The sequence below is a fragment of the Sapajus apella genome, unplaced genomic scaffold (assembly GCF_009761245.1).
Source record: "Sapajus apella isolate SASKATOON/1434 unplaced genomic scaffold, GSC_monkey_1.0 scaffold7, whole genome shotgun sequence".
Taxonomy (NCBI): domain Eukaryota; kingdom Metazoa; phylum Chordata; class Mammalia; order Primates; family Cebidae; genus Sapajus; species Sapajus apella.
In genome coordinates, this window is record NW_022436947.1 from 12,710,757 (window position 1) to 12,737,766 (window position 27,010).

A 27,010-nucleotide genomic window follows, 5' to 3' on the forward strand; every position below is an offset into this window, starting at 1 on the left:
TGACCCCAGGGTGGAGGAGGCTTGTCCCAAGGGGCTGCGACTCCTGGAGAAAGCCTATCTTTTCTGGAGATGAGGGGCAGAAAGGGAGCTGCCCATGGGGTATCCTCTAGGTAGTGATGCCTGGGTTTTTTCATGGCCCCTGAGCTCCCCTCACTTGACCAGGCCAGGACCTACATGGAGAAGGGGCAAGGCTGGGGTCACCTGCTACTGGGTAGTGCCCCACTGATCTCATCCCACATCAGCCTGAGCCTCAAGCCCTTGTCAAAGCCATCCCAGGGTCTCCCAGAGAAGAGACTTCTCTGGGTCTAACTCTTGGTCTTACTACGAGTCCCGCCACACTGCCCGTCTCTCGGCTTGGCAGGAATAGTGCCTTCTGGCACAGTGAAAAGTTCACAGGGCAGGGAGTCCAGGCCCTGGGCTCTAGGTGGTTCTGCCACAGATAAGCTGTGTGATCTTGAATAACTCCCTGGCCCTCTCTGGGCCATGGGTCCTTGTCAGTAAAATAGGGGTTTTAAACCTCTCTCAGCTCTGTGAAACTGGCACCCTCTTCAGGTAGGGCCTGCCACCAACAGACAGCCGCAGCTGGAGGAGGGCAAACCCCGCAGGGTCCTGCCCCCCAGGCCCCAGGGCGTGCATTCTGACAACCACCGGCCTCAGCAGCCCCAGCTGGTCCCCTCTGTCTTTAGGAGCTAAGGGCTCCATGCTGTGCTCGCTGGCCCACTCACCGGGGGCGCAATTGTCCACCAGGGCACCCAGAGCTTTGCCGTCCTGCCAGTCACGGTTGAAGTTGGTGATGGGCAGCTGGGGCACCTTGTTCTGGATCCAGCCAAGCAGTCGCTGCTTGGGCGTCTGTTTGCGGGCGTCCTCATCATCCTCATCCTCCCACATGGGCATGGAGATGGAGTAGTGCAGGATCAGCGTCCAGATCAGGCCCAGGATCAGCTTCAGGTTCCCATCCACGATGGCCTTGCTGTCTGCAGAGGGGAAGGCACAGGTGGGCTTAGAGTGCCCCACCCTCTCCTGCCCCAGGGCTCCCTACCTCACCTGCCCAGCTCCTCGGCCAGAGCCCTGGGGTCAGGCGTCTCGTCTCTGCTACCCACCTCTCTCCCTCCTGAGAGGCCCCACTCAGATGCCAAGTCCTTTACGGGGCCCTTCGGTCAGAAGGCCGCTTCTCTGTGTTCCTGCGGTTCTGGAAGGTACCCTCACCCCTGCTACAGCACATGAGTCTGCCTCCTGTCTGTGTAATTAGCTGGTTTCTGCCTGGTCCTGTGGGATTGTAAGGCTCCCAGGGCAGAGCCTTTTTGTCTTGTTAACAGTTCTACTGAGGTATGCTTGACATACGCGCTACGTCAACTGCACACGCTAGGAAGTGAAGTTTGAGAAGCTTTGACACTATGGACATCTCCACAAAGTCACCACCACAGATCGAGAATAATAAAGGTACCATCCATCACTCCCCAAAGTTGCCTTGCTCACACCCCTTTGTGAGCCCTCTCTCCTGCTGCCCTTGTCGTTCCGTTCCAAGCAACAACTGATCTGCTTTCTGTCATGACAGATGCTTTGTATTTCCCAGAGTGTTATATAGGTGGAATAATACATTCTTTACTCTCTTTTTTTTGTCTGCTTTCACTTTAGACACTAAATTTTATCTTTCTACAATGAAAGTCTTGAACTTAGTAAGGTCTCAATAAATAATGGTTGAATGAATATTTTAAACTGGAGTGGAGTAGGACCAGGTTCCACTCACACTCTACCCTGAATGCCAGAAAGGGCTTTAGAAACCCAGGGTTCTGACAGCAGGGAGGGGTTGGGTGGGTGGGGTCTAGTACATTCTCAGTTAAGGCTTGGATGTCATGTTGTCAAAGGCTTGGGGGCCGGAGGGACTCCAGGAGCTGACACACTCCACCCATCACGTCCTTTGAGAAATCCTTTGAGCCAGAACTGGTTCCTCAAGATTTGCAGGGGGCTAGTTCCCCTTTGACAATCAGAAAGAAATATCCAGAAGCCTGGGGTGGCCTAGAGTGTAGACAGATCTTTGGAATTCAGCTTACTTGTAAAGGGCAATGAAGTTCTGAAATCTATCAGCTTCCCAAAGCACTGCTTTCAGGAGGCTGGAAGTGGGTGGGAGACTCGGTCTTGTTTACTGACGTTGCCCCAGTGATGGGAGAGGGTGGAGTGGACTCCCCTCCCACTTCTTATCCCCTCCACCCTTCCCCAGACCTTGGGGCAGTGCCTGAGAAACCCAGGGCATCCCCTGCCCCACTCCCACCTGCCCCGGGAGGGCTGCTTCAGTCTCTCTGTCCCTCTGGCTGGGGCCCTGGCCTCCTGGGCTCCCCCACCCTGTCACTGATTCATCCTTCCTTCCCCAGCAGCTCCCCAGCCCGCCCCCTTCCCCTGGCTCCACTGCAGCACAATGGTTTGGCAGCTTTCAGATTCCATGACACACTCACTCGCTGCCTCCCGGTGCTTTCTCTCAAACACACAGGCTCTGACACTTTCACACAGTCTGGATGCCCCAGTGCCCCCAGCCTCTCAACCCTGGCAGCCTCCAAAGCCAGTGCTCACATGCCCAGAAGTACTTCTTGCAAATTGGAGCCAGACCCCTGGGCAGGAAGCCTTGAGGCTGCAGGGGTTGGAGGGGGTATGTATATGGGGAGGGTGGTCATTCATATTTGCTGGAGAGGGAGGTTTCTCCCCAGCAACTGGCCCTGGGCCAGACAGCAAGTGGTCCAGGCTTGAAGCAGAAGAAGGGCAGTGGGGCCCCGAGTCCCACTCTGGGAGCAATGACCTCCCTCTCCCTCCTCCCTCTCAGAGGCCAGGCAGAGGAGAAGAGCTCAGTGCCACCAGGGCCCACCAAGCACTTCTCCATCTGCCTTAGGGCTACCCCCAAAGGAGTGGGAGGAGCCAGACAGCTAGTTCCTGAGGCCACCCCAGGCCTCAAATAGAGGGGGAGGAGAAGGTTGGGCCTAGGGAGGTGCTGGGACAGCTGCTGCCCCCTCCAGCCCCTCCCTCGGTTGTTGGCTCCAAGAGAAGGAATAGCAACTGGGGAACAGCTGCGGGACAGAGCTGCCTCATAGGCCTCTTTGTTCGGAGGGGACGAGGGGCAGTGGGGGGCCAGGACAAGGTGGTGGGGATATGAAGGGCACAGCTCCTTTAGCCTGCGCTCAGTGCCCCTTCTTCAGGTGGACCTGGATCCCAGCTCCCACTCCAGACCCTGACCTCCCTTCTAGAAAAAGAAGTGGGGAGTCTTTCTGACACCCCCTCAGGTGCCCAGATGCTGGATTTTAGTGCTGAGACAATACTCAGGAGGCCCCCTGGATAGCCCCTTCCCACAGCTAAACGGAGCCGGGGAGCTAGCAGAAGCAGGATGCCCCCCTCGTCGGCAGCCCCTTTGACCTCCTCATGGTGGGGCACCCCAGCAGGTCGCTTGTGTCCCTCCCCTCCAGCCTCGGCCTGGGGCCAGCAGCTGAATTGCTGACAGCTTATCTCATCAGCGCCAGTAAGCAACTTGGCCCAAATGGGGACTGCCTCCCCTTCCTCCCAGCAGGAACCTGGGAGCTTCCCTCCTACCCCCAACCAGCTTTTGCTTCTTCCCCGGCTCTGAGTCGGGCCCCTCCTCCGCTGAGCCAAGGGGGCCGGAGCCAGGCACCACCACGGGGGAGGGGAGAGGTACGCTCAAGAAGGACACGGCCTGGAGAGGGGCCGGGAGTCCCCGGCAGGCTGGAGGGGAGGGGAGGGCTGAGCAGTTTCCTATGAAGTCTTGGGGAGGCCTCCCGCTCTTCACCCAGACCCCACCTGGGACAGTCAGTCCGGCCTTTCAAACCCCAGCCTGCTGAGGATGCCAGCCCAGGACTGACTTCTCTCTGACCCCTCAGCCTCCATCATGTAACCCTCAGCTTCTCTACATATTCCAGGCCCCCTCCCCCACCCCCTGCCCTCAGCCTTGTCCTTCTGGAAAGCTCAGAGACATCTGCTGTGTCACGGAGGCAGGGCTATTTCCAGGGCAGGCGGGTGGGGTGGGGGGGCAGTATTGGGGCAGGAGGGGGTAAGGGCTAGGGAGGGGACTGGATGGGGCAGAGGGCCCCGGGCTGACCTCAGCTGCTATATCAGGAAGCCTAGAGGTGGCCCCGAGGGAGAGTGGGGCTGACAGACATCCAGTCATTTGGAGAAGTCTCAGAGAACAGCCTGTGTGGGGCCCACCTGGCCCCACGTGAAACTCCGCTCTTGGGGCCGGAGATCCCTGTCCGGGGACCCTGTCCTGCAAATCCCAGCAGGGTTCTTAAGAGCTCTCCTTGGGACTGGGAGGTCTCCTCCAGGCCCCCAACCTCAGGGATGACTGCAAGATTCAGGGCAGGACCGCCTCCTGCCACTCCAAGCCCACCCTTGGCGTCTCCGCTCCCAAGATTGGAGTGCCTCCCCGCCCCCACCCTGCACTACACACCTTCCAAATCTGGTTACACTCAATGACTTCCTCCCTTCCACAGGCCTTCCCCTCCCTCCCCGCAGCCCAGACCGTTAGCTGCAGCCAATCCCGGGGTACGGGGTGGGCTGGGGCAGGGCCTGACGTGCGGAAGCCCCCTCCGCCGCAGGCTGAAACTGGAGGAGGACAGGCAGGGGTTAAGTCTCCCCGCGCTCGCTCAGGGCCTTTTTAGGTTTCTGAGGCTGGGCCCTGCCGGCCCTGGCCCCCAGGCCTGAACCCAGCTGCTGAGCACATGCACGCCGAGGGCCTCCCGCGCCAGCTCCCGTCGGCCTCAGAGCCCGCATACGCGGGCAGTGGTTGGGACCTGTCTTCAGACCTCTCCCGGGCCGCAGAGGGGTTGTGAGGCTGGGGAACCACTTGCTTTGTTGGGGGCGGGGAGGTGCCTCCAGGACTTAGTGACAGGCGCTGGTTCTGTCCTCCCAAGTGTGGGCTGGGGTTGCCCGATGGAAGGAAATGGGACAGTGAGCGGAGGCAAGCGGTGGGAGTGTGCGTGGGGAGGCTGCAGCTGGAGGACTCGCAAACCCTAAGGCCTGGACTCCTCGGCGCACCCAGGGGTGCTCGCTGTCCCCAAAGGGAGTGCAGGCAGTGCCCATGGCCCGCGTCGGTGGGTGGGAGGGCTGGGGCCGGGGTCCTCTCTCTGTACCAGGGGGTCGCCCTCTGCCCTGTCTCTCAGCTCCCCGTTCGCCTACTTCGCACTTGTGTCCCCTGCCCCACGAAACGACCCTACCCCCTCCGCACCCGTGTCCTCGCCCCCTGCACTGACCTATGGACACGAGCTTGATGTGCTCGCGCTCCAGGAACTCGAGGGCCACGGATACGTTCTCCAGCTTCATTTGGCGGAAGTTGGGGCGCGGGTGGAACTTGCGGTACATGCGCTTCTGGCTGAGCACCTCGAGCAGGGCGATGAGCCGCAGCCCGTCGCTGAGGTCGCGCTGCAGGTCGGTCAGGCGCTTGCCCACGCACTTGAGATGCTCATTGCACCAGCGCGTGAACGTGTTCTGCTGGATCTTCTTCCACGGCGCGTCCTCCGCCAGGTCCTTCTCCGTGGACGGCATCTCGTCCGCCTCGTCGCCCAGGCCGAGGCAGGCGTCCGAGTAGCCGCTGTTGTTCATCATGCTGGCGCGGGCTGGGGCTGCGTCCGGGGCTGGGGCCGGGAATGTGGCTGTCGGGCGCTGTCGGGGCTGTCGGGGCGCGACCACGGGACTAGCTGCCCTGCGCTGCTCTGCGCTCCTCTCCAACTTCTCTCGCTCCGGGGCTGGCGAGGCTTGGCGGGGCTGGGCCGCTCTCTGGCTCTCTCTCTCCCTCCGGGGGCGGAGCGGTGCTCGGGAAGTGGCGGCCAGGCCCAGGCGGGGGGTTTAAGAAGCCCCTGGGCCGCCGCCCCCCCGCCGCGCCCGCGGCCCCCGGGTCCACGTCAGAGCGCCGGCCTCCCAGGAATGCCGCCCGGCCCGCGGGTGGGGGCCGCGCCGCGCAGGACGTCCCGCCCCTGCTGCCCCTCCCCCGCGCCACCAGAACAGCAGGACAGGGTTGGGGGCTCCCACCCCCTGAGCCCCGGGTGCTGCCGCGAAAGGTAGCGGGGAGGGCGGACAGTTCTCCATCCACACCCAACACACCAAACTAAGCATTGTCAGGAATGAAATAGTACTCCTTCCATACTCCGCAGGCACCAAAGAGGTAAATGGGGAAACCGAGGCCAGTGGTTAGGGCTAAACTCACTGATCTGGTGTTGACAGAATTTTCTAGACTAGCTGGTGGCAAGCTGCTGACAGGTTCTGCGAGGGCTGGCTCCTAGCCCAGGGCATTATCCACCTGTGGACAGGGAAGGGAAGTGTGCGTGCTTGCGCAGAGATGGCCTGAAAGAAGCAGGAACCTGGCCCATGCCAATGAAGGAGAAGCCTGGGGTGGTGGAGGGGCTGCCTCCGGCCATTGCTTAACTTTAAAGATAGAAAAGCCTCACATGGGGCCCAAATCCAGAGGCCCAGGGGTAAGACCGAGGCCCCCACCCCTGACTCAGTGTCCCTGTCACCAGCCAGCTCGGCCTCATCACCTCAGAATGAAGCTGAGCTCAGGAAAAGGGTACCCAGTGACTCACACTGTATGTCCCCTTCCCCCAAGTCTGACTCAACTGAGGTGATAAGAGGGGAAAGAGAGATTCTGCCCCCATAGTGCCAGGGAGCCCCCTGGGCAACATGCCCACTTGGGGCATGGGGCAGATGCTGCCAGGGAAAGGGCAGGTCAGCCAGGCAGAAACAGGGAGAGCCCTGGCCACAGCAGCCAGGGGGAAACGTGACCAGGCAGGGGCAGAGTGGTCAGGGAGAGCCCAAGGGAGCCAGCCGGAATGCCCAGGCAGGACTGCACTCAGGGCAAGCCAAAGGCTGGAGGCCTGGGGTATAGAACAGCAAGGAAACTGAGGCACCCAAATAGACCCTCCAGTATGGGGTGAGGAGAAAGAGCTAGAGAGCATATTTCTTTTCTTTTCTTTTTTTTTTTTTTTTGAGATGGACCTATTTCACTCTTGTTGCCCAGACTGGAGTGCAATGGCAAGATCCGGGCTCACTGCAACCTTTTCGGTTCAAGTGATTCTTTTGCCTCAGCCTCCGAGTAGCTGGGATTACAGGCCTGTACCACCATGCCTGGCTAATTTTATATTTTTAGTAGAAATGGATTTTCTCTATGTTGGTCAGACTGGTCTCAAACTCCCGATCTCAGGTGATCTGCCGGCCTTGGCCTCCCAAAGTGCTGGGACTCCTGAGGCAAGCCACCACACCTGGCCTAGAGAATGTATTCCTGTAAGGAGAAGATCTATTCTGTAACTCTGTAGCATACTTGCAGCCTTATCTCCCCAGTTCCCCCTTTTTCAAGCCATGCGTCCTCAGCTTTCCCATCCTTCTAGAAACAGCAAGTTGAGCTGACCATATCTGAGCCTGAGAAGTTTCTTCAAGCCAGAGAAGATTCTGGGCCCTTTTAGGTGAATCGGTTTCCCCATTTACCTCTTTAGCCCCTGCGAGGTGTGGAGGGAGCATATATCATTCCTGACAGTGCTTAGTTTGGTGTGTTGGATGTGTGGATGGTGGGTCTCTCCACCACCTTCCCTCACGGTGGCACCAGGGGCCCAGGGGGCGGGTGCCCCCAACCCCATCCCTAATTCCTCTTCTACCTCTGTACTTGGAAAAAGAAGGGATAGTGAGCATCTTTGGGGGCTTTTTCCCCCAGAGGCCAATGAGGGCACCCCCTATTATGGAACTGAGGAAAAGTTTCAGGGTTCTGTGGGGGACAGTGCTTATGATGACAGGGGTCTATGAATAATTTCTCTTCTCATTGAATGAAATCACCTCCTTAAGAAGGGAGGGAGAGAAGTAGAGAAGGGACTAGAAAGAGCAAAGGGACATCCTGTGTGTAGCTGGGGGTGGGGAGAGCTCTGGGGACCCTGATAGTGACAGGCGAGGTATAAATAGCCTGGGCCCTGCGGCTCATGTTCTGTCGGCTGGCTGCCTGTGACGAGGTGCTCAGGAATTCCACTCTCCCTGTTGGCAACTCCTTCTCCCTATCTCTAGCACTCTCATTCTCCCCAAGACACTTTCAAATCATGGCGAAATCCACTCATCAGGCACCAGTACTGTCCATCCACTTGGGAGGCTGAGCTCTGCTGTGGCGAGAGTCCCGGCTCCTGGGACACACACAAGGGAACTGTATATGTACAAATGCCGACTTCTGACAGCCAGCCCGAGATGCCAGGAGCTTAGGGTTCAGCAGTGCTGCCTCTGAAGCCCTGGTGAGGAAACTGAGGCACAGATCTGAGAAAGGATACATTTCTCTTTGAGCTGCTGGGGTGGAGAAAGGGTTAAGGTGGGGTAGCTTGAGCTGACCACCCCTTTACAGACCCCGATGGTTCACAGTCCTATTTTGCAGGTGGTATCTGAGGTCCCTCAGCCAGCTGAACGCCTCTGTTCAGGTGGGAGAGGCCTGAGGAAGTCAGGGAGGGGAGAAGGAACTCCCAGCGTAGCTTCCCTTGCTTTCCCTCTGACTCATGAGCTCGCTCCAGGAGAGGTCAGTGTACGGGCCCCAGGGGATCGAGTGAATGGTTGGCAGAGGAGAGGAGGGTGCAGAATGCCAAGAGATGGTTCCCGTCACCCACCCTCCCCACCGCAACCGTCCTCAGAAACCTGAGCCTGTTGCTCTCCAGGATAAATCGGGGCCTGACTCAGGCCCCAGCAGCCAGTGACAGTCAGCCCGACCCAGGCACAGGCTGGTGACTCAGCCCTCAATATAGCCCATGAGCCCAGGCCCCGGGCCTGGCCAGCCAGGCTGGAACAGACCGTGCACAATGCTGGGCCTGGGCCTGCCAAGCAGGGCCCCCTCCCCGAGAAGTGCTGACATGCTCCTCCCCAAGCCAGGCAGGGGCACACAGGGGCTTACAAGGGGTTTCATCAGCTGAGTATCTGGGTAGTGCTGGCTGGGGCCACAGGCCGTTTATAGCCCCCTGACGCACCATCTGCTGACCTATCTCAGGAGACCAGGTTGCCTGGCTCTTCACCTGGTCCTGCCTCTGCCATCAAGGGGCTCTGCTCATCAGCCCTCATTATTGGCCATATTTAACTTGGGCTGAGCTGAATCCAAGTGAGCGGGTACAATGAGCCATGTTTGAAAATCCTGTTTTTCTGGAACCAGGGACATTTCCACAGTCACCTGTGATGATACTAGGCTGGCCAGACTCACAGAAGGCACTTTCGGTGATACTGATACAGACTGTGGCTCTGATGCAGGTGCCAGGGACAGTGTGGTAGAGTGGAATGAATTCCAGCCTCTCCATTTCTAGCTCTGTAACCTTGGGCAAGTAATGTAACTCTTTTGGGCCTGTTTTCTCATCTGTTATTATTTTTTTTAATGTGTGAGAATGAAATCACCAGAAAGATGACTAGCATGGTGCCTGGCATCTAATAGGTGATCCAAAAAAGTTAGCTTCCTCTGATAATCTTGGAGACCAAGGGGTTCTGGCGAGTGAGCACTTCCCCTGTAGCTCTGTGTCCACACCCCCATGGGGACCACTGCCTCGATCTCCAGGCTGTTCCCCTCTCCCCTTCCCTGCGACCCAACACTCCATCTGCCACAATCAGAACTGGCAGTACCTGTCATCTTTAGAACCACCCACCCTGCCCCAATAGCAGCTGGTCCTTGACAAGAGTGGCAGCAGGTGGCTGCTCTACCTCTTGGCCTGGGAAGGGAAACCAGAGAGGGCCAGGCTGCAGGGAGCTCACAGAAAGGAGGCAGTTATGCAGAGGGCAGCATTAGGGAGAGACTGAGGCTCCTAAAGGTGCTTTGAGTCCCTGGTTTTAGCGCACCTAGGCCCAGGTGGATGCCTGCCTGGGGCTTCCAAGGGATACTCCTCCAGATTTGAGATCAATTCCTCCTGTCTTTTTTTTTTTTTCCAGTATAAATGCAGCGGGTACAAGTGCAGTTTTGATACATGGATTTATTGCCTAGTGTGAAGTCTGGGCTTCTAGTGTAACATCACCCAAATAGTGTCAGTTGTATGCATTAAGTAGTTTCTCATCCCCCTGCCCCCCGCTTCCAAGTCTCCATGTCTGTCAGTTCACATGCTATGTCCCTGTGTACACATTATATAACTCCACTTATAAGTGAGAACATCCTACTGACTTTTTTAAGCTAGCTCAAGTGAATGTTTCACATCCAACAAAAAAGACACCGCTTTAATATACCTGAGTAACAGCGTATCATTAAGACAAGGAGACAGAAAGCTCAAACTAAATGAAGAGAATTTCTTTAGGTTGCAAGTAAGAACATACAATCTAATATAATTGACTAGGTAGGTGCTTCTCAATTCTTACTATGCATACGAATCAACTGGGCATCTCATTAGAAAGGCAGATTCTGCATCAGTAGGTCTATGTTGGGGCCTGAGATCTGGCTTTCTAATAAGTTCCCAGGTGATGCTGATGCTACTGATCCATGGGTCATGTGGAGTAGCAAGGAGCTAGACCAGCCTGGGTCAGAACTGTCTTCAAAGAGGAGTCATTTAGAGCAGGGACCCACAACCCCCAGGCCATGGACCGATACTGTGAGGGATCTAGGTTGCATGCTCCTAATGAGAATCTGGCTAATACCTCATGTTCTGAGGTGGGACAGTTTCACCCTGAAACCATCCCCATCCCCCCTCCATCCATGGAAAAATTGTCTTCCATGAAACTGGTCTCTGGTGCGAAAAAGGTTGGGGACCACTATCTTAGACGAAGGCAAGAGGCATGTGGCACTGTCCTCAATTTGCCTAGTTGCAGTCATGTTTCTAGGCGGCTAGTCAAAATTTCAGCACTGGCCCCATGTCTGCGAACATGGACTCTCAATTCAGCCATGTCACTTCTCTGGGCTGAATACAACGTGAAAATCTCTCAATTTTAAATGTCTTTGCTACTCCCCCAGGTAAGAGCTAGAGAAGGAATGACTTCATTTAGCTTGGAAGTGTACCACGTACATGCTCTGTACATGTGTTTCTTTGGATGTTTGGTTGAATGGAACAAAGTCCTTTCAGGTGAGGGGGTAACAAGAGCGAGACTCCATCTCAAAAAAAAAAAAAAAAGAATATGCTTGGGGCTGGGTGTTGTGCCTCATGCTTGTAATCCCAGCACTTTGGCAGGCCAGGGCAGGACTGCTTGAGCCCAGGAATTTGAGACCAGCCTAGGCAAAATGGTGAAACGCTGTCTTTAACAATAAATACAAAAATTAGCTGGGCATGGTGGTGCATGCCTGTGGTCCCAGCTACTTGGGAGGCTGAGGTGGGAGGCGCTTGAGCTCAGGAGGTGGAGGTTACAGTGAGCCGAGATGGTGCCACTGCACTCCAGCCTGGGTGACAGAGTGAGATTCTGTCTCAAAAAAAAAAAAGAGAAAAAAGAAAAAACAAGAAAGAAAGAAAAAAGAATACACTTGGGGTCTTCTTTCATATGGAAAGATTCATGATGAGAACATCCAATCACAAAGTTTCCACAGGAACGAAGGTAAACAGGGACGCACATAAACTACCCTCATCATTCTACTTTGCCCAGTTAGATCCATCTCAGGCCTCTGTCCTGCTCTGAGCTCTAGGAGGCTGAGCTTAATAGATTATATTACCTGAGCACCTCTGCTCTTTGTCTTCCCATTGGGTTCAGCTGATGAGAGGTACCAGCAGAAAATGGGCAGGTGGGAAAAGGTAGGGGAATACATAAAAACCCCAGTTAATCATCGCTTTGGAGGGGGCTGCACCCCCTGTGGCTGCCACACCTGCCTGGGGCCCATTTTTAGAGCTCCAGCTCTTGCTTCCTTCCTGCTTCAGCCTGGGATGCTAACAGCTTTACACTGTTGCTAGTGCCTGCTACTTCACTACTTTTTGTTGCTTCTCCTAACCCTACCTTTTCTACATAGTCCCTTCATTAAACTCTCTTCATGTAAAGCTTTGAGTGTGTCACCTGTTTACTGCCAAGACCCTGATGATTAAAGTCATCTCTGAGGGTGAATCCCTTGAGAAGTCACAAAGGCTAAGCCAGGAAGGCACACATGTGGATCTTCTTAGGGCAGCCTTCTCATGTAGATAGGTGTGGGCACAGAATCTAAGGGGAGGTCCTCCCCAGCCCCCGTTCATTCTATTTCTCAGTGCTCAGGCAAGTACCTCAGGATGGGATTAAGAAGCATAGACCAACCTTCTGTGAGTCAGCTGACAGCACAGGGGACTAGCCTCTTTTCTGCAGTCATCTGCAAGGTAACAAGCCATATTTAGGAGTCAGACCCTTATGTGAGGTATTTGGTTAAAGGGGAACCGCTCTGTTCTGGTTGTGTTGAGAGGCATTTAGCAAATAAAAAGCCACAGTCTGTGTAATTCAGTTGATATTTAATTACAAGTAACTCAGGTTCTTATACAAGGCAGGAGATGGGAGTCGGCGCTCCCCACAAGACTTTCCAGCCTGGGTGACTGAGGCTGAGGAAATGGGGACACATGGAACATATGGGGAGGGTTCTGGCACAGTGTGTCCTGCCCAAAGCTGAGGGTGGTGGCCACTGGGGATCTGCCCTCGCGCTGGCCAAGGTCTGCCATCACTCCATGAGGCAGAACTCTGACTCCTGCTGTCGCATGTTGGGTAACACATACAGAGCCACAGCTGCAATAGCCAAGAATACCATAGGCTTCCACAACCCAAACATGTTCTGTGGGGACCAAAGAGAAACTGTGAGTGCCCAGCCTCCTGAACCCTGCCCTAAGCCAGAAATCACCTGCTTATGGGTGCCCGAGACACCTCGGGAACTTCGTGGATCAGTCTCTCTTACCTCCTGGGTAACCGGTGGAGATAGGTGCTCTCTCAGTCCTGGCACCACTAGACGTGGCCCAACACTGTACGTACCACCTTAGGTGGCTGCCTATATCCAGGCCTCCATTTCTCCCCATGGGCTGAGAACACTAGCTCCCAGGAGAAGCAGGCCCAGGGGCCAGACTTCCCAGTGGTTGCAATGAGAAAGGACCAGATGCCATGGCAAGACAGAGGAGAGTAAATCTGGGCCTTTGGGAAAAGCAGCAGCACCTCATTAGCTTCACTGTAGTGAAGTGAACTCAGAGTCAAGAGGATGGGGAAGGGGGGATAAGACGGAGGGAGAAATGAAGAATGTGTGCCACGGAGTGCAGGTCAGTAAGAGGCTCTTAGGCAGACAGACTTTGACAGAGAATGACATTGGTTCAAGGAAATCTAAGGAAACCTGTCACTGGGCCTGGGTCATTAAAACACTCCCAGTTACCAGGTATGTTGACTGACTTCCTGGTGCATGTGCTAGAGTGTGCTGAGGCTTCCAGACACTGCTGGCCACTAGTGAACCCTGCTGATTCATGGGAAAAGTGACACCATCAGAAAATATCCAAAGGGCATCCATTAGGGAATATGAAAATCTTAGAAAATACATACTTGGGGAAATAGGTTTTATTTTTATAACTTTTTTTTTTTTACTGTACTACCTGAAAGGTAGAATTTGGATTCTGAGTCATAAGCTATGGCATAAGGTAACAGAAAGATGGTTTTCAGTAAAAATGGACTACAGCCCATTAATGCTAAGAACACATGTGCTCAGATGGTAATTGATCTTAAAATAAAAGGATTTTAAACCTGCTATAAAGAACAAAAAAAAAATCTCCTGAGCTTGTAGAAATAGCTACTAAGAACAATAGAAGATATGAAATGGAAAGCCAAACAATGTTAGAGGTGGATATACAGAGTAATTCATGTAAGAAAACCAAGAGGTCCAGAGGCTGAGGCAGGAGCATCGCTTGAGACCAGGAGTTCGAAGTTACAGTGAGCCATGTTCACGCCACTGCATTCCAGCCTGGGTGACAGAGCGAGACCCTGTCTCTAAAACCAAAAACAAAAACTAAGAAGGGAGCTAGCTAGGAAAAAATATTTACAAGCTCAGATGTTTCTATCCAAATGTGCATTGCTAAGAATGTTAGTCTGTTCTGAAAGGAGTGGGGAGCTGAAATCCTTTAATGTGACTGGTGCACTTCACACTGGGCAGAGGCAAGCTTCTACACAGGATGGGGAAAGGGCTGCTGTGGGTGTCCCAAAGGGGTAAGTTGTGTCAAACTTTCCTTCTAAACTAGGTGACCAAAGTAACAAATCACTAGAATCATGTTTTTGGATATGAGTTGTCTGATAGGATTTTCTGTGATATCTTTGCAGATAATATGCAGAAATAAGGGTAGGACGACAGCACAGTTTGTGGTATGACAGGTAAGTGACCAACGAGCTGAATAAAAGAACCCTAAGAGACAACACTCCAGAGGCTCTGTCCTCACTTGTTACTAGATGAAGACAGGGAAGGCGGGCTTGCCACCCCTGTAGATGACGTGAAGGTGGCAGACAATGAATATTTTAAAACCACAGGGTCAAGATTAAAAACACACACACGAAACCTCATAAGGTAAGAACAATAAACTATAATGGTGAAGAATAGAAAATTCTGCCTTTGAAGCCTCAAAATCAAATGCAGGTACAGAATGGGGAGAGGATGCTCGGCATACACAATCTGCAGAGGGGCTCGTAAACAATACATGAAATAAGTTAATAATATATTAGTTACCCAAAGAGCTAATGTGACCTGAGGTTGCCTAAACAGAAGAATGGTGTCTTCCTACTTGGGACCAATGAAGGGAAACTGCTCAAAACGAGGAGAGACGACAAGGGGAAGCAAGATTGGAGTCTTATCTGTGGCTAATATTGAGTCCTTATAATCTGATTTGTAGCTTCCTGGCTGTTTTACTTAACCTCTCTATGCCTTAGTTTAATCATTATAAAAGAATTATAGGAATAGCTTCTTCACAGGGTAGTTGCAAGGATTAAATCAGTTAATATATGTAAAGTGATTAGAACAGTGCCTGACACATAAAATGCATTTTGTAAGTGCGTGCTCTTTTAATTATTGATGTGGTATTTTATAATTTATAGAATACTTTCATCTACTTTAACTCATCTGGTCCTGACAAAAACCTGTGAGGCGGGCAGAGGTTTGATCATCCTTTGCTTACATTTGAAGAAACTAGGGTTCAGAGAGTGCATTTTGCTCCCTGGGACAATGCCTGTCAGTAGGTGCAGACTGGACCAAGTTCTCCTGACCACCTGGCAGCCACGCTTGCTACCACACTGTGCTCCCTCAGGTCTTGGCTGCACAGATGCATGTCGGGGCCCCCAGAGCTCCAGGGATAACAGGCCCCACCAGGAGAACCCTTCACCCGCAGTTCTTCCTCTCCCTCTGATTGGGCTGGGCTTAGTCGGACGTGGTGGAAGGCTGTGGCTGAATGCTTTGGGTCTCGCCTGTAGGGCCTTAAGACTTCTACAGCTGCACAGGGGAGGAATAGTCATAGAGAGGGACCCCGTCACTAAAGCAGTTATGGACCAGGGAGTAAAGGGAATACCTAAAGTCAAGAAGAAAGGTGGAGGCTTGAAGATGAGTAACAGAAAATCTGGGGAGGGAGCAGGAGGAAGCACAGAAAAAGAAATGGAGAGAAGTGCTACCAACAAATGCTCCAGCTGCCACCCTGCGGCATCAAGCCTGCCACACTCCATTAACAGGAATGTGAGAACAGAGGGGAGTGGAGGGGGTGGCAGGGAGAGCATGAGAGAGGAGCCAACGCAGGACTACAGAGAATACCTATGGGTTCCAGAAGGCAAGTGGAACCCCAGTTCTACCTTAGGCCATAGGAGCACATTCTGCTTCCTGAGTTTGGTATCCTGTTGACAGTCTACATTATATGTGTGAGGGCCAACTGGAAAGTGGCTAGAATACATCAGTCTTGATTTCCTCAGAACACACATCTCTGGCTAGTAGAAACTTTTCACTAATACCACGATCTCTCCAGAAAACCTAGCTTGGGAAGCCAATTACCATGGAATCTGGCCCACAAAAGAAATAACAGAGAACTAATAAAATATTTCCTGGCATTCTCTTCTGACTTTTCTGGAGACTGGAAGTCCAGAAGCACAAAACCATTCAGTAGAAGGTGCAGAATAACACAGTAGGGGTTCAGTTCCATTTCACCAAGGTCGAAGGACCAACTTAGGTTGCCCTCCTACCAACGCCCCTGGGAGGATTATGAGGATCATAGCTCTTCGGACCTCTTCTCTCTCCCAACAGAAGAGGGATTCCTTATTTTGCCATCCTGGGTAGCAACAGTAGTGAGAACTTGGCTCTGGGGTTAAACAAAGACAAAGAGAGCCCAGGCCAGCCTGGCAGACAAATATCAGCTCATCAGAAGTGGTCAGGCTTGCCATCACACAGAGGATGAGGGGGAAAAAGAAGTAGTGAGGCAGCTTTGACAGTAGCACCATGCTGGGCTTATCCAAGTTTTTCCCAGCCAAAGACTGAAACTCAAACCATGTCTCTGGCAAGCATTCCAACTTCCTATGCATTATGAAGACATGCTCCAAGATGTCACAGGCTTTGCAGTAGCCCAAGGAAAAGTCAGAACTAAAACTCAGACTTGAGCATCACCTATTGTAAAATGGCACAAGCAAGAAGCAAGCAGCTGGGAGAAAAGGGAAAGAGGAGAGGCCAGGGCAACCTGCACCCTCCCTCTATCCCTCAGAAAGAGAGGAAGCAATACCAGTACCTGCATTAGGACGACGTCTCAGCCCACCAGCACCAGAGCAAAGCCGAGATGACCACCAGGCCTACAAGAGGCAAGGAGAAGATGGGGGGATCGGGGGTAGGGGATGACTGCAACACACCGAAATGAGAAAGAAGCACGAGGAGAGACCAGGAGATGTGAGACATAAACACATGGATCCAACAGATAATGAAGATGAGAAAACAAAGGGAAAAGAGAAAGGAATCAAGAGGTTAAAAAACAGGTAAGCTAGAGCAGTTGCATGTCTTTTCTGCTGCCTGGGCCTTGGTTCTTTCCACCAGCAGTCTGCAGGAATTGCAAAATTGAATGGGTTAAGCAGCAGCTAGGTCCAAGTCAGGTGGCGAGTCCAGTTTTCTTTCTGTCTTGTCATAGACCTCTCATATCTTGTCAGGCACGAGGTGTCTGCACCTAGACCCTTCTTGTGACACTGCAGAGAGTAAACAGCTTCCTTAGAGGAGTAGGGCAGATGCTTTTCCTAGGTCGCCCTAGGAAAGAGCCAGTGTTCTACCAGGCCACCTATCCCTTTGTTCTAGCCTGCTTTCCATCAAGTTTCTTAGTATTTTGGGCTCTGGTCTCTTGGATCCCCTAGGAATCTAATGATATCACTGTAAGACAAAATGCACTGAAACAAACTGACAAGGGAGAAGGGCTAGTTCTTCCACTGCAACAATCTTCCAGACAGAAACTGGATTTGCAAGGTGGTAACACACATGCCCTAGAGCTGCCTGCAAAAGATGCAGGACCAGGGGGCAAAGGGATCTCTCCGTATGTAGACACATAGAATGTATTTAAAGTAGAAAAATCATGTCTAGCTTTAGAAATGTGGCACCCAAGGTAAAGACATCTGTGAGGCCCTGAACCAGCGCTGGTAGAATACGATGAGTTGAAGGAAACATGATAATGGGAGGGGCTGCAGTGCCTCTGACTTTTCACATCTTAGGTAACAGTCTCTAGCACAAGGTAAACAGAGCACTACACACTGGATCCTTAGCAAGTGCTGAAGACCGAATTGCTGGAAATTCCAGATATTCTTAGAGTTGACTGGACAATCCCGCCACAAGAGGCTTTTTTCTTTACCTCTGTTTAGGACAGAAAGAACCTTTAATGTAAGCTGAGGACTTACACAGGAAATACTGTAACTCTTTAGGGGCTCTGAGCCCCCAGTTAAGCCCAGGGCAAGAATTCAGTTGCCACATACCTGCAGAAACATACCAGTCACTAAAATATGGAAGTACTTCTATACTACTGGTAAGTTACCCCTAGCATCCTGGCATATATATCCCAGGATACCTCCACCCCAGCCTCTCAACGATCCAGCAACTGAAGGGATGGTCTCCTTGGACTAGTCTATGCCCCTACTGTACTGATGTGAAATATTTTCACTATCACTCCCAGGCCCCAATTTCATATCCTGTGATATACAGAATCCAGGGGGTGACACGAACAAAGAAGAGATTATCCCGACACACCCCTAACAGCAACAACAAAGGTTAAAGCTAACAGGGCACCATAGAAAAACTGAGTGATGTGCCCAGGCCGACAGAAATGGCCTGAAGTAGACTTCACACTGTCAACATCCTTCCTGCAGTGCCGAAGAGAGGGATGAGGGCACAGCCTTGACATAAGGAAAGCAACAAAGGCTACTATGTAAATGAAAGGACTCCAGAGACCCCACGTTGGTTCCCAGAAAAGGCGGTCATTGTGAGGTGGTTCCACAGCAAATGGGGCTGAGCCCGTGACTTCCTGCAGACAGACTGCTCTCGCCTCCCCCTTCTGCATCTCCACCTCCCCGAAGGGCTGTGCCTTAGAGCGCAAGGCCTCTACTCCTGGAGTCATCCATCCTTGGCAGGGCCACCCATGAACTCTGAGGCACCGGAGTCTAAGCGCCCACTTCCCGCTTGATCTAGCCCTTGGCTCTGGTTACCTTTTTGCTCTCAGAAAGTCTGAGGGGGTTGTTTTCTTCGGGACTTTGAAGGGAAGGGTCGATGTCATCTTCCTCGTCTTCGTTGTCTTCTTCCTTGTCTTCGTTGTCTTCTTCCTTCTCCTCTTGCTCTCTGTCCTCTTCATTTTCTACCTGATCTTCTGTGGATTTAGCTTCCCCAGGATCTGCTGGCTCAGCTGCTAGCTCATCCCCACATGGCTCCTTTGTTTCCTCTTTCACTTCCTTCTCTTTTTCCTCCTCCATCTCCTCTCTCTTTTCCTCCTCTTTTGCTAGTCCATCTAATTTCCTCTGGCTGGCCTTGTAGTACAGCACCACCTCCAGACTCTGTGGGATGTGGGGTAGGGCAGGATGAGGGCTGCATTACCTGTGAAGCTCCTAATCTCATGACAAAGCTGTACTAGCTCAAGGAAACGTGACTTCCAGCATGTCACAGTGCAAGGGTCTGGGACTGCGAGCCAATCCTCCTGAGCATAATCATACCTCACCTCTCAGGACACTATGTCTGGCCACTAAGCCATGTCAGACAGCTGCCAGAACTAATGAGTCCTGGGCTCTGCACCTAAATTGTCATTTCCTACCTCTATGGTGACTCTTCTTTTACCCAATCCTGTTTCACTTATTAGTACACAACTATTTTTAACAAATTCTTCCCTCTTCATCTGTTTGGTACTTCTCTTGGGCATGCAACCCAGGAAGAACAGGGGTACCAGCAAATGGGGCTGTGTGAAATGAAATAGTTGTCCAGCCTAGGGGCTGTGGTCCTTTGGGGTCGCACCTCCCGATGTGAGTTGTCTGTGTTCCACCCGCCCAATTGCTTCACAGGAAAATGGAGCACCCACTTTCCATTAAGATGGGAACCACTGTAGACACTTCAGAGATTCCAGAGGCTTCTCTACAAATCCCTTGCCTGGTTGAACGGGCAGTGGAGATGATGCTTCTTCCCAGGATCTCCTCCTCCTTTCTGCTTATCTGGCTACTAAGGTTATTACTCACCTTTCTGGTCTCAAAGTCGCTCTCAGAAGTATCCGAGCACGGCTTGGTCACCTTTTTAGTTTTAACCCCATTGGCATTCTTGTTCATGTTCTTATTAGCATTCTTCCCCCGGGCTTCTTTGAAAGTGGAGGGCCTCTTCTCCCTGAGCTGGCAGAGCTCCTCCTGGCAGCACTGCAGCTGCCCCTCCAGCTGCTCCTGCACTGCCAGAAGCCGCCCCTGCTCATCCATGCTAGCCTGGTATTGCAGCTGCAGCTCCCGCAGCTTGGTCTGCAGGTCTTTGATCTGTTGGTAGTGGAGGGCCAGTTATCCAGAGTTGGTGGGTTATGCAACCAGTTGGTTGCCCATGCAACCAACCTCGGTCCTGCTTAGGGGGTCACTGCCTCAGAAATCTCCCTGCTAAAGGTCATAGGAAGTAGACAATAAAGAAAATATTCAACTGTGGAAAATAAGCCTCTCAAATAGTTTTACAAACAGCTTCTCTCTAACTTGAGGCACCTGACGATTTATATCTAATAAGATCAAAAAAACAGCCGGGCGCGGTAGCTCACTTGCCACCCAGTGTAATCCCAGCACTTTTGGAGGCTGAGGTGGGCAGATCATTTGTGGTCAGGAATTTGAGAGAGCCTGGCCAACATAGTGAAACCCTGTTTCTACTAAAAATACAAAAAAAATTAGCTGGCTGTGGTGGCAGGCACCTATAATCCCAGCTATTCGGGAGGCTGAGACAGGAGAATCGCTTGAGTCTGGAAGGCGGAGGTTGCAGTGAGCTGAGATCATGCCATTGCACTCCAGCCTGGGCCACAAGAGTGAAACTCCGTCTCAAAGAAAAAAAGAAGTCAAAAAACCGATTTAAATTGTGTTTTTTTTACTGTGACTGTCTGGCGAATAATGATAGGGCTGCTATCAATTCTGAACCTCAGGGATTTCTTATAGAATTCTTTTTACAGGAACTCCTACTTCATCCAAGCCATCTCTCTAATAGGAACAATGACGTAAAGAACTGCGTTGTACACTCCTGAAGTGTGTACTGGGCTCCTGCACCTCACCCTGGAAACAGAGGCAAGTCACACCCTGCTCCCTCATCTCGGGTTATGTCTTCCCTGGCTGACGGCAACACGTCACCATTCCCTCCATAGGTACCAATACTAGCCAATCTGGACCCATGTGCTCGCTGCTCTCTGAATCTCTCCCATGTATATACAAAGAGACTCCCACTGGACTGTGAGCCCCTGGCCAGAGACAAGGCTTCTGTCCCATTTCTAGGAATGGGACATCTTGGCACTGTGAGAGATCCAAAAGGAGACATGTCCCTGTCCTTGAGCTGCTTACAGTCTAGTTGGTGCTCCTAGTTGGTACACTGGGAGACACGGCAAATGAACACACAATGATGAAAGATTGGCAAGTGCAAAAATACACTTCTACAGAAGTGGTCTAGAACACAAAGCAAAAAAGAGAGCAGGAGTGGCAAAGAGAGAAACAGAGAAACCATTGACGAGAGGAGTCCTGACGACTAAACTAGTAAACCCCAGCTCCACGAGCACTTGGGAAATGTCATCAGGGATGCAGCAGACTGCCCAGCCTCTGAGCCGCATGCTCTCCCTTCTTTGTCCCTCTCTTTAGCCTCTCTGAAGTGGCCATGACTCCTCTGGCTCCAGGGGCTCCCAGAGGAAACCCTGTCTCCCTGACAGCAGTTACCTCATTCTTGTCATTCTGGGGGGCCACGGGCTTTTCAAGGCATTCCATGCACTCCTTAAACTCCTTTTCACAGGCATCCATCTCTTCCTTCAGGTCTTTCTGCTTGGCCAGTAACTTTTCCATCTGCTCTTGCAGCTGGCTGTGCTCCTCCTGGCTTATCTGGTACATGGCCTGCACTGCCTGCAGCTTGATCAGCACCTTAGCAACCATTTCCTCAAAGTGCTGTGGGGGAGGGGAGTGAGCAACAATAGCACCCCAGGAGCACCTAAGCTCCAACCAACTCTGCTGGGCCCTTCTCTGGATAACAAACAATGGCCATCAGGATCCGGAGCTGCCCGGGAGGAATACTGTATTTATCCCCATAAAGAGCACCATGGCTGTGGTGAGGAAACTGACTATGGGCCTCTGTTCAGATGGGGGCATCTCTCTACGAGAGGACTGAGGGGGAGGCCAGGCTGCCATAGGTAGAGGGTTTCGCTTACTTTCAGGAGTTCCCCACGTCAGCTCTGACCCCATTCCCACACTTCTTGTCCCTTCCCCTGGCGATGTATCTCTTAAAAAGACAAGAGTCCATCGTCCCCTGCCTGACCTGTCACCTGGCAATTGTTACCTCCATGTCTTCAGGCTCAGCAGGTTCATCGTCAGTGCAGCTGCTGACAAAACTCTTGTGAAAGGTGTCAGAGCTACTGGTACTGCCGTAAGTCTTCTCATAGGTAATGCTGCTGTTGGTGGTGGTACAATAGCTCTTTTCATAGGTCTCACTGGCACTGGTGCTGCTGTCATAGCTCTTGAGGAGGCTCTCGTCACTGGTCTGGGTGCTGGTATAACTCTTGCAATAGCTCTCATTGTCATCAATAGTGCTATCGCGACAGTTCTCATTGCTGGGGGATATGCTGCTACCATAGCTCTTCCTGTAGGACTCAAGGCTCATTTTTATAGAAGGGGACTGGACTTGAAGCAGTTGCATTTCTTCCAGGCAGAGCTGCAAGTCTGTCTGCAGCCTCTTCCGCTCCTCTAGGAGCCTCCTTTGCTCTTGCTGCAAGAGCTCCTGCTCCGCCTGACTGGTTTCATACAGCACCTGCAGGGCCTGCATCTGCTCCATAAGCAACTTGGATTTCTGGGGGCAGGGGTGGGGAGACATTATCATTACTCTGACATTTCAGTCCTTTCAGCTGCACCTTTCCTGATGCAGGTGTCTGAGAGCACATCTTAGCGAATGGCACGCCTACATTTCAGCCTCACACCAGCCTGTCTTTGACTTAGCCTACAGGTAACTGGCATGTGTCAGTTTCTTACTCATTTGGGAAAATCTCCCCAAGGCAGATACTCCATGATTTCTGGGCTCCCATTTTGGCTGGTTTCTGCACTCTGGTATATCCCTGTCTCCTTGGAGCAGTGGGTTTCCAGAACACGCTGGCTCCCTACCACACCCTCTTCTCAATCAGGTATACCAGTTATCCTGGCCTTCAGGTTCAGTTCCTTCCCCCATCCCTAGTTCTAAAATCAGCCCCAGCCTTGAATGCAGCAATATGAAGAACTGGAATCAAGATCTTACTATTAGTTCCTGTATCTCCTGCCCCAATTCTGAATCTGGCCTCTGGGCATGTTTCCCAGACCCTCTAGGCCTGGCTTCTTGGCTGCTGATGTCCAGGATGAGATCTGATCACTTAAGGAAATATTTTATACCTGGTTCACAGCTCTGTGTTACCGAGGCCTCCAGCCTGGACATCTGATGCCCCTGGAATATGACCCAGCCTCATAGCGTTGACTTTTGCTACTCCCTGTTCTCCTAGCTCGGCTAAGATCTGAATGAAAAGATTCAGCCTAAACCGAAACTGTCTACCTGTCCTTTCTTGCCCACACTGAGACCTCAGAACAACTTGATCCCCCAACCCTGAATAGAATTGTATGGTGATCTCCACCTGTGCCACCTCATCTACATGACCCCTTGCTGGTACTTGAGAGGCACTGATTTTCTGGTCTAACCCCTGTGATCTTGCTCTGTTATTGCCACCAAAGTTCCAATAAAGATACTGTGGTCACTACTAAGAACCTCATATGCTAGGAATTCTTCTCTTGGAAATGAAAGGGACCAAATTTGCCTCATATAGAACACCAAAGGTGATAGATTTTGATAACTGAGAAGTGTACTTTTTCACTCAAAAAAAAAAAAAAAGATGACATGTTTAGAGTCAGTCCAAAGGAATCCAAACAAACACCAAACTGATATTATACATCTTACTGGGAATGAGTCAAATGATCAGATTACAGACTTTGGGTCATCCCAGCTCTGCCCTGAGTGCTCACAGTGCTTCAGCTAAGCACTGTGAATATAAATGTGATAAAAGATAATGGCATCTAGGTGAGGTCCTTTGGCCGTATCTAAAAGCCACCTCTTAATGGAGCCTGTGAGTAGTCACAGCTGGTGAAGGGTAGGGCTTTAGCCTTATCCTTACCCCTGGCCAAATAGGCCTTCCCAACTCTGACCCTTTGGCTGTGCCCAGTCTCCCTGCCATGCTGTTGTGCTCAGGAGAACTGTCTCCCTACCTCTTACTATGGTTACCTTGTTTCGATCACATTTTGAGGACTTAGCCAATTTGGAATCATCTGGATTCTCCAACACTTCCTGGAAATGAGATTCTTTGAAACGTCGCAGCTCTTCATGTAGCTCTAATTGTTCTTTCAATACACAGTCTTGGTTCTGTATCAGTTTCTTCTGTTCCTCCTGCATGCCTTGGTAGAGCAGCTGCAGTTCGCACAGGTCTTCTAACTTGGTGAGTAGCTCCTGACTCTGAGGCGAAGTAGAAGGAAGGAGGCAAGGGATCGTGGTGGTTACCACAAGGAAGTCTGATGCCTCCCTGGTGCCTCATTCCTGTCGTGAACAATTCCCTGAAGAATCTCTGGGTTGGCTTCACAGAGCCCATCAGGGGACAGGGGGGCTTTCTATGGAGGCCTGCTAAAAGTAGTAATGATCTCTTATGTTGGGATATATTTTGTAGTTTACAAATGCTTTCAGGTGCATTTTCTCCAGATGGACTAAATAGCTAAATATAAACTGCTGCACAGATTCCAGAGTATAAAAAGATATTTTAAGATTTGAAGCCCTTATAAGAAAACTCTGGCTCTATCGAGCTTTTTGGTTTAGGGAGAGCGGTGAGAAAGTAAGGGGTGGTTGGTAAGGAGAAGAAAATGTTCAATCCCCATCATTTTATGTTTCCCTAGTCACACAGGGAAGCTTCTCAGAGCAGCTTCCCCACAGTAAGCAGCCGCCTCTGGTGGAGTTACCTTGAGTAAGAGGCCACTCTTGGGCAGTGGCAGTGTGAGCCTGTGCAGCTCTTCCTGCAGCTGGCCCTGCTCCTCCTGCATCCTCCTCTGATCCTCCAGGAGCTCACACTGCTCCATCTGCAGCTGCCCCATCTCCTTCTGGCTGGCCTTGTACTTTTCCTGCAATTCTGTCAGTCTGGACAGCAGTGTGTCACACTGTGGGCGGGGGCGGGTGTGGAGCAGGTGGTTAATCTGTAACGTAAGCTTCCTGGGTGGCTAGCAGAGCACTTCTGTGCTCTCCTGCCTCTTGTGATTCTCTCCCTGTGCAGTCACCTTGGATGGGTCACCCCAAGCCACATCACACCCTGGCTGTTTAGATGCCAACTGGGGAGCCCCAGTAGGCTACTCTTTCAGAGTAGGTTGTTTTAGACTGGTAGCTGGCCATGCTCTAAACTTCTACCATTCCCTTCTGGGGGCAGTTTGATAGGGCCTGCTATCGATGACCCTTCCTCCTCATTTCCCCCTTCCTCTTCTCCAGCCCTTTCGTGTGGTGTGTATATCATACTTCCCTCCTACCGGGAACTCTAGCTCCTGTTATTCTCATTAACCCCAGTTGTTTTTTTAAATATAATTACAATCCTTACTAATAAGGACTTAATTTTACCCTAAATTTTCCAATTTTTGCTTTCCTAATTCTCTCCTTAAATCTTTAGAAAAGTATGAGCTATTGCTCAATTTGGGTTGAGAAGACTAAATCATTGCAAATCATCCCACTTCCCAAAACCCAAATCTTCCAATATCAGACAGATCTCAATGCTATTTTATGGCTAGAGAAAAAGCAGGTGCTGTCTGCCAGCATGTGTCTCCTTTCCCATTGTTTCTTCCATTAGGGGAAGACGTGATGAGCAAGTCACAGACTCCCTGGGCTCCTAAATTGAGTAGAAATGGAGAAAGGAGGAAACATGAGCCTGGATATAAAAAGGGAAAGAGACTGTTGAGGTGGCCCAAATAACCTTCCCAATCCTCTGTCTCCTGTAGGCCTTTCCCCAGGGACAGGAACTACTGAGTTTTTTGGCAGAATGTGACCAGCTCCACCATCTTTAGAGACTTTTGGGTCTCTTCTCCAATAGGCTTCAACACCTTTCTGTTTCCCATCAGTAATCAGGAACTGAAAGTGCTCAACAGGATAAATGATAATGGCTTGCACTTTATACACTATGGAAAAGAAAAAATGAATAAGGCCTTTTTTTTTTATCACTATCAGAATTTATTACTAAAAGTAAGTGAGATGAGAGTAGTATTCTCTTCCATGTAAAGAGGGCACAGTTCAACCTTCAGGAATTTAATTACTGGCCGGGCTCGGTGGCTCATGCCTGTAATCCCAGCACCTTGGGAGGCCAAGGCAGGTGGATCACCTGAGGTCAGGAGTTCGAGACCAGCCTGACCAACATGGCAAAACCCTGTCTCAACTAAAAATACAAAAATTAGCCAGGCATGGTGGCTTGTGCCTGTAGTCCCAGCTACTCAGGAGGCTGAGACAGGAGAATTGCATGAACCCAGGAGGCACAGGTTGCAGTGTGCTGAGATCGTGCCACTGCACTTTAGCCTGGGTGACAGGGTGAGACTCCATCTCAAAAAAAAAAAAAAAAAGAAAAAGAAAAAGAAAAAAGAATTTAACTGCTTTGAAGTCACAGAATAAATCCTGGAAGAGCCTATGTCCTTCTTTTGCCCAATCAGCACTCTGGGCACAAGACCATACCCCCTTTTAAAAGCATTTGCAATCTGCGCCAGAAAAATGGCCCCTCTCTCTAGTTGTGTATATGGGCCCATGTATATGTTCTTCTCCATGAATGACTAGATATCACTACAGTTCTAATACCACTGTATAAATATCTATAGCTGTGTAAAACCTTCAGATGTTCTGACTGGGATCCAAATACACTGATCCTACTAAGCTGTGGCTCTGGCTCAAAGTCAAGGTCAGGGCAAACCGTTTTGAAGTCAGCAGCATGTGGCCCTGCCTCTACTTCCTGCCTAGGAAGTCCATCAAGCCCTTCCTTCAGTTGGGTGCCCCCACCTTTTGCCTCTGTACCTCCTCTGTCTGGAGCTAGTGCCCAGGAGCTGTCACCTCTCTGAATGACAATTACCTTATTAGCACACTTTCCTTTGTCCTCTGGAATGGGCTGGGAGGCCTTGAGCTCTTTCAGCTCCAGCCGGCAGAGCAGGAGGTCCTGCTCCAGCTGGTCATACATGTGCTTCTGCCGCTCCAGCTCGTCCTTGCTGGCCTGGTACAGCTGCTTCATCTCCTGAAGCTGGGCGTGGGTCTCTGTGTTCTGGGCAGGGGAAGCAGGCCTGGCCATCACCCCAGGCACTCCTGCTGCTGGGCTTTCTCCTCCCAGGCAGGGACTAAGGGGACCCGTCTTCCCTTATCCTACTCAGCCCCAATTTCATCCCAGCCAAGGATAGATACCCAAGATGGACCCGTCCCTAA

General features: G+C 51.5%; 2 protein-coding genes across 19 annotated transcripts in view; both read right to left on the bottom strand.

Annotated features, from left to right (window-relative positions):
- FLNC (filamin C) overlaps nt 1–7,588 on the bottom strand; it is a 31,310-nt gene extending 23,722 nt beyond the window's left edge. For 3 of the 4 annotated variants that reach the window (XM_032276024.1, XM_032276027.1, XM_032276023.1), the window contains exons 1-2: nt 5,244–5,837; nt 726–974 (exon numbers count right to left, since the gene is read on the bottom strand). In XM_032276024.1, coding sequence (XP_032131915.1) covers nt 726–974; nt 5,244–5,595 — 601 coding nt within the window. In that variant the 5' untranslated portion in view covers nt 5,596–5,837. Of the gene's footprint in view, nt 1–725; nt 975–5,243; nt 5,838–7,582 lie in introns of those variants that run through there. The other variant, XM_032276025.1, reaches the window with a different exon arrangement.
- Nucleotides 7,589–12,334: 4,746 nt separating this feature from the next.
- Nucleotides 12,335–27,010, bottom strand: part of CCDC136 (coiled-coil domain containing 136) — a 31,082-nt gene continuing 16,406 nt past the window's right edge. The window contains exons 11-19 of one of the 15 annotated variants that reach the window (XM_032276032.1): nt 26,667–26,852; nt 24,541–24,735; nt 23,819–24,046; nt 21,866–22,372; nt 21,256–21,477; nt 19,561–19,842; nt 18,685–18,891; nt 18,550–18,636; nt 12,335–12,667 (exon numbers count right to left, since the gene is read on the bottom strand). In XM_032276032.1, the coding sequence (XP_032131923.1) occupies nt 12,557–12,667; nt 18,550–18,636; nt 18,685–18,891; nt 19,561–19,842; nt 21,256–21,477; nt 21,866–22,372; nt 23,819–24,046; nt 24,541–24,735; nt 26,667–26,852 (2,025 nt within the window). In that variant the 3' untranslated portion in view covers nt 12,335–12,556. The other 14 variants (XM_032276030.1, XM_032276031.1, XM_032276028.1 and 11 more) reach the window with 14 other exon arrangements.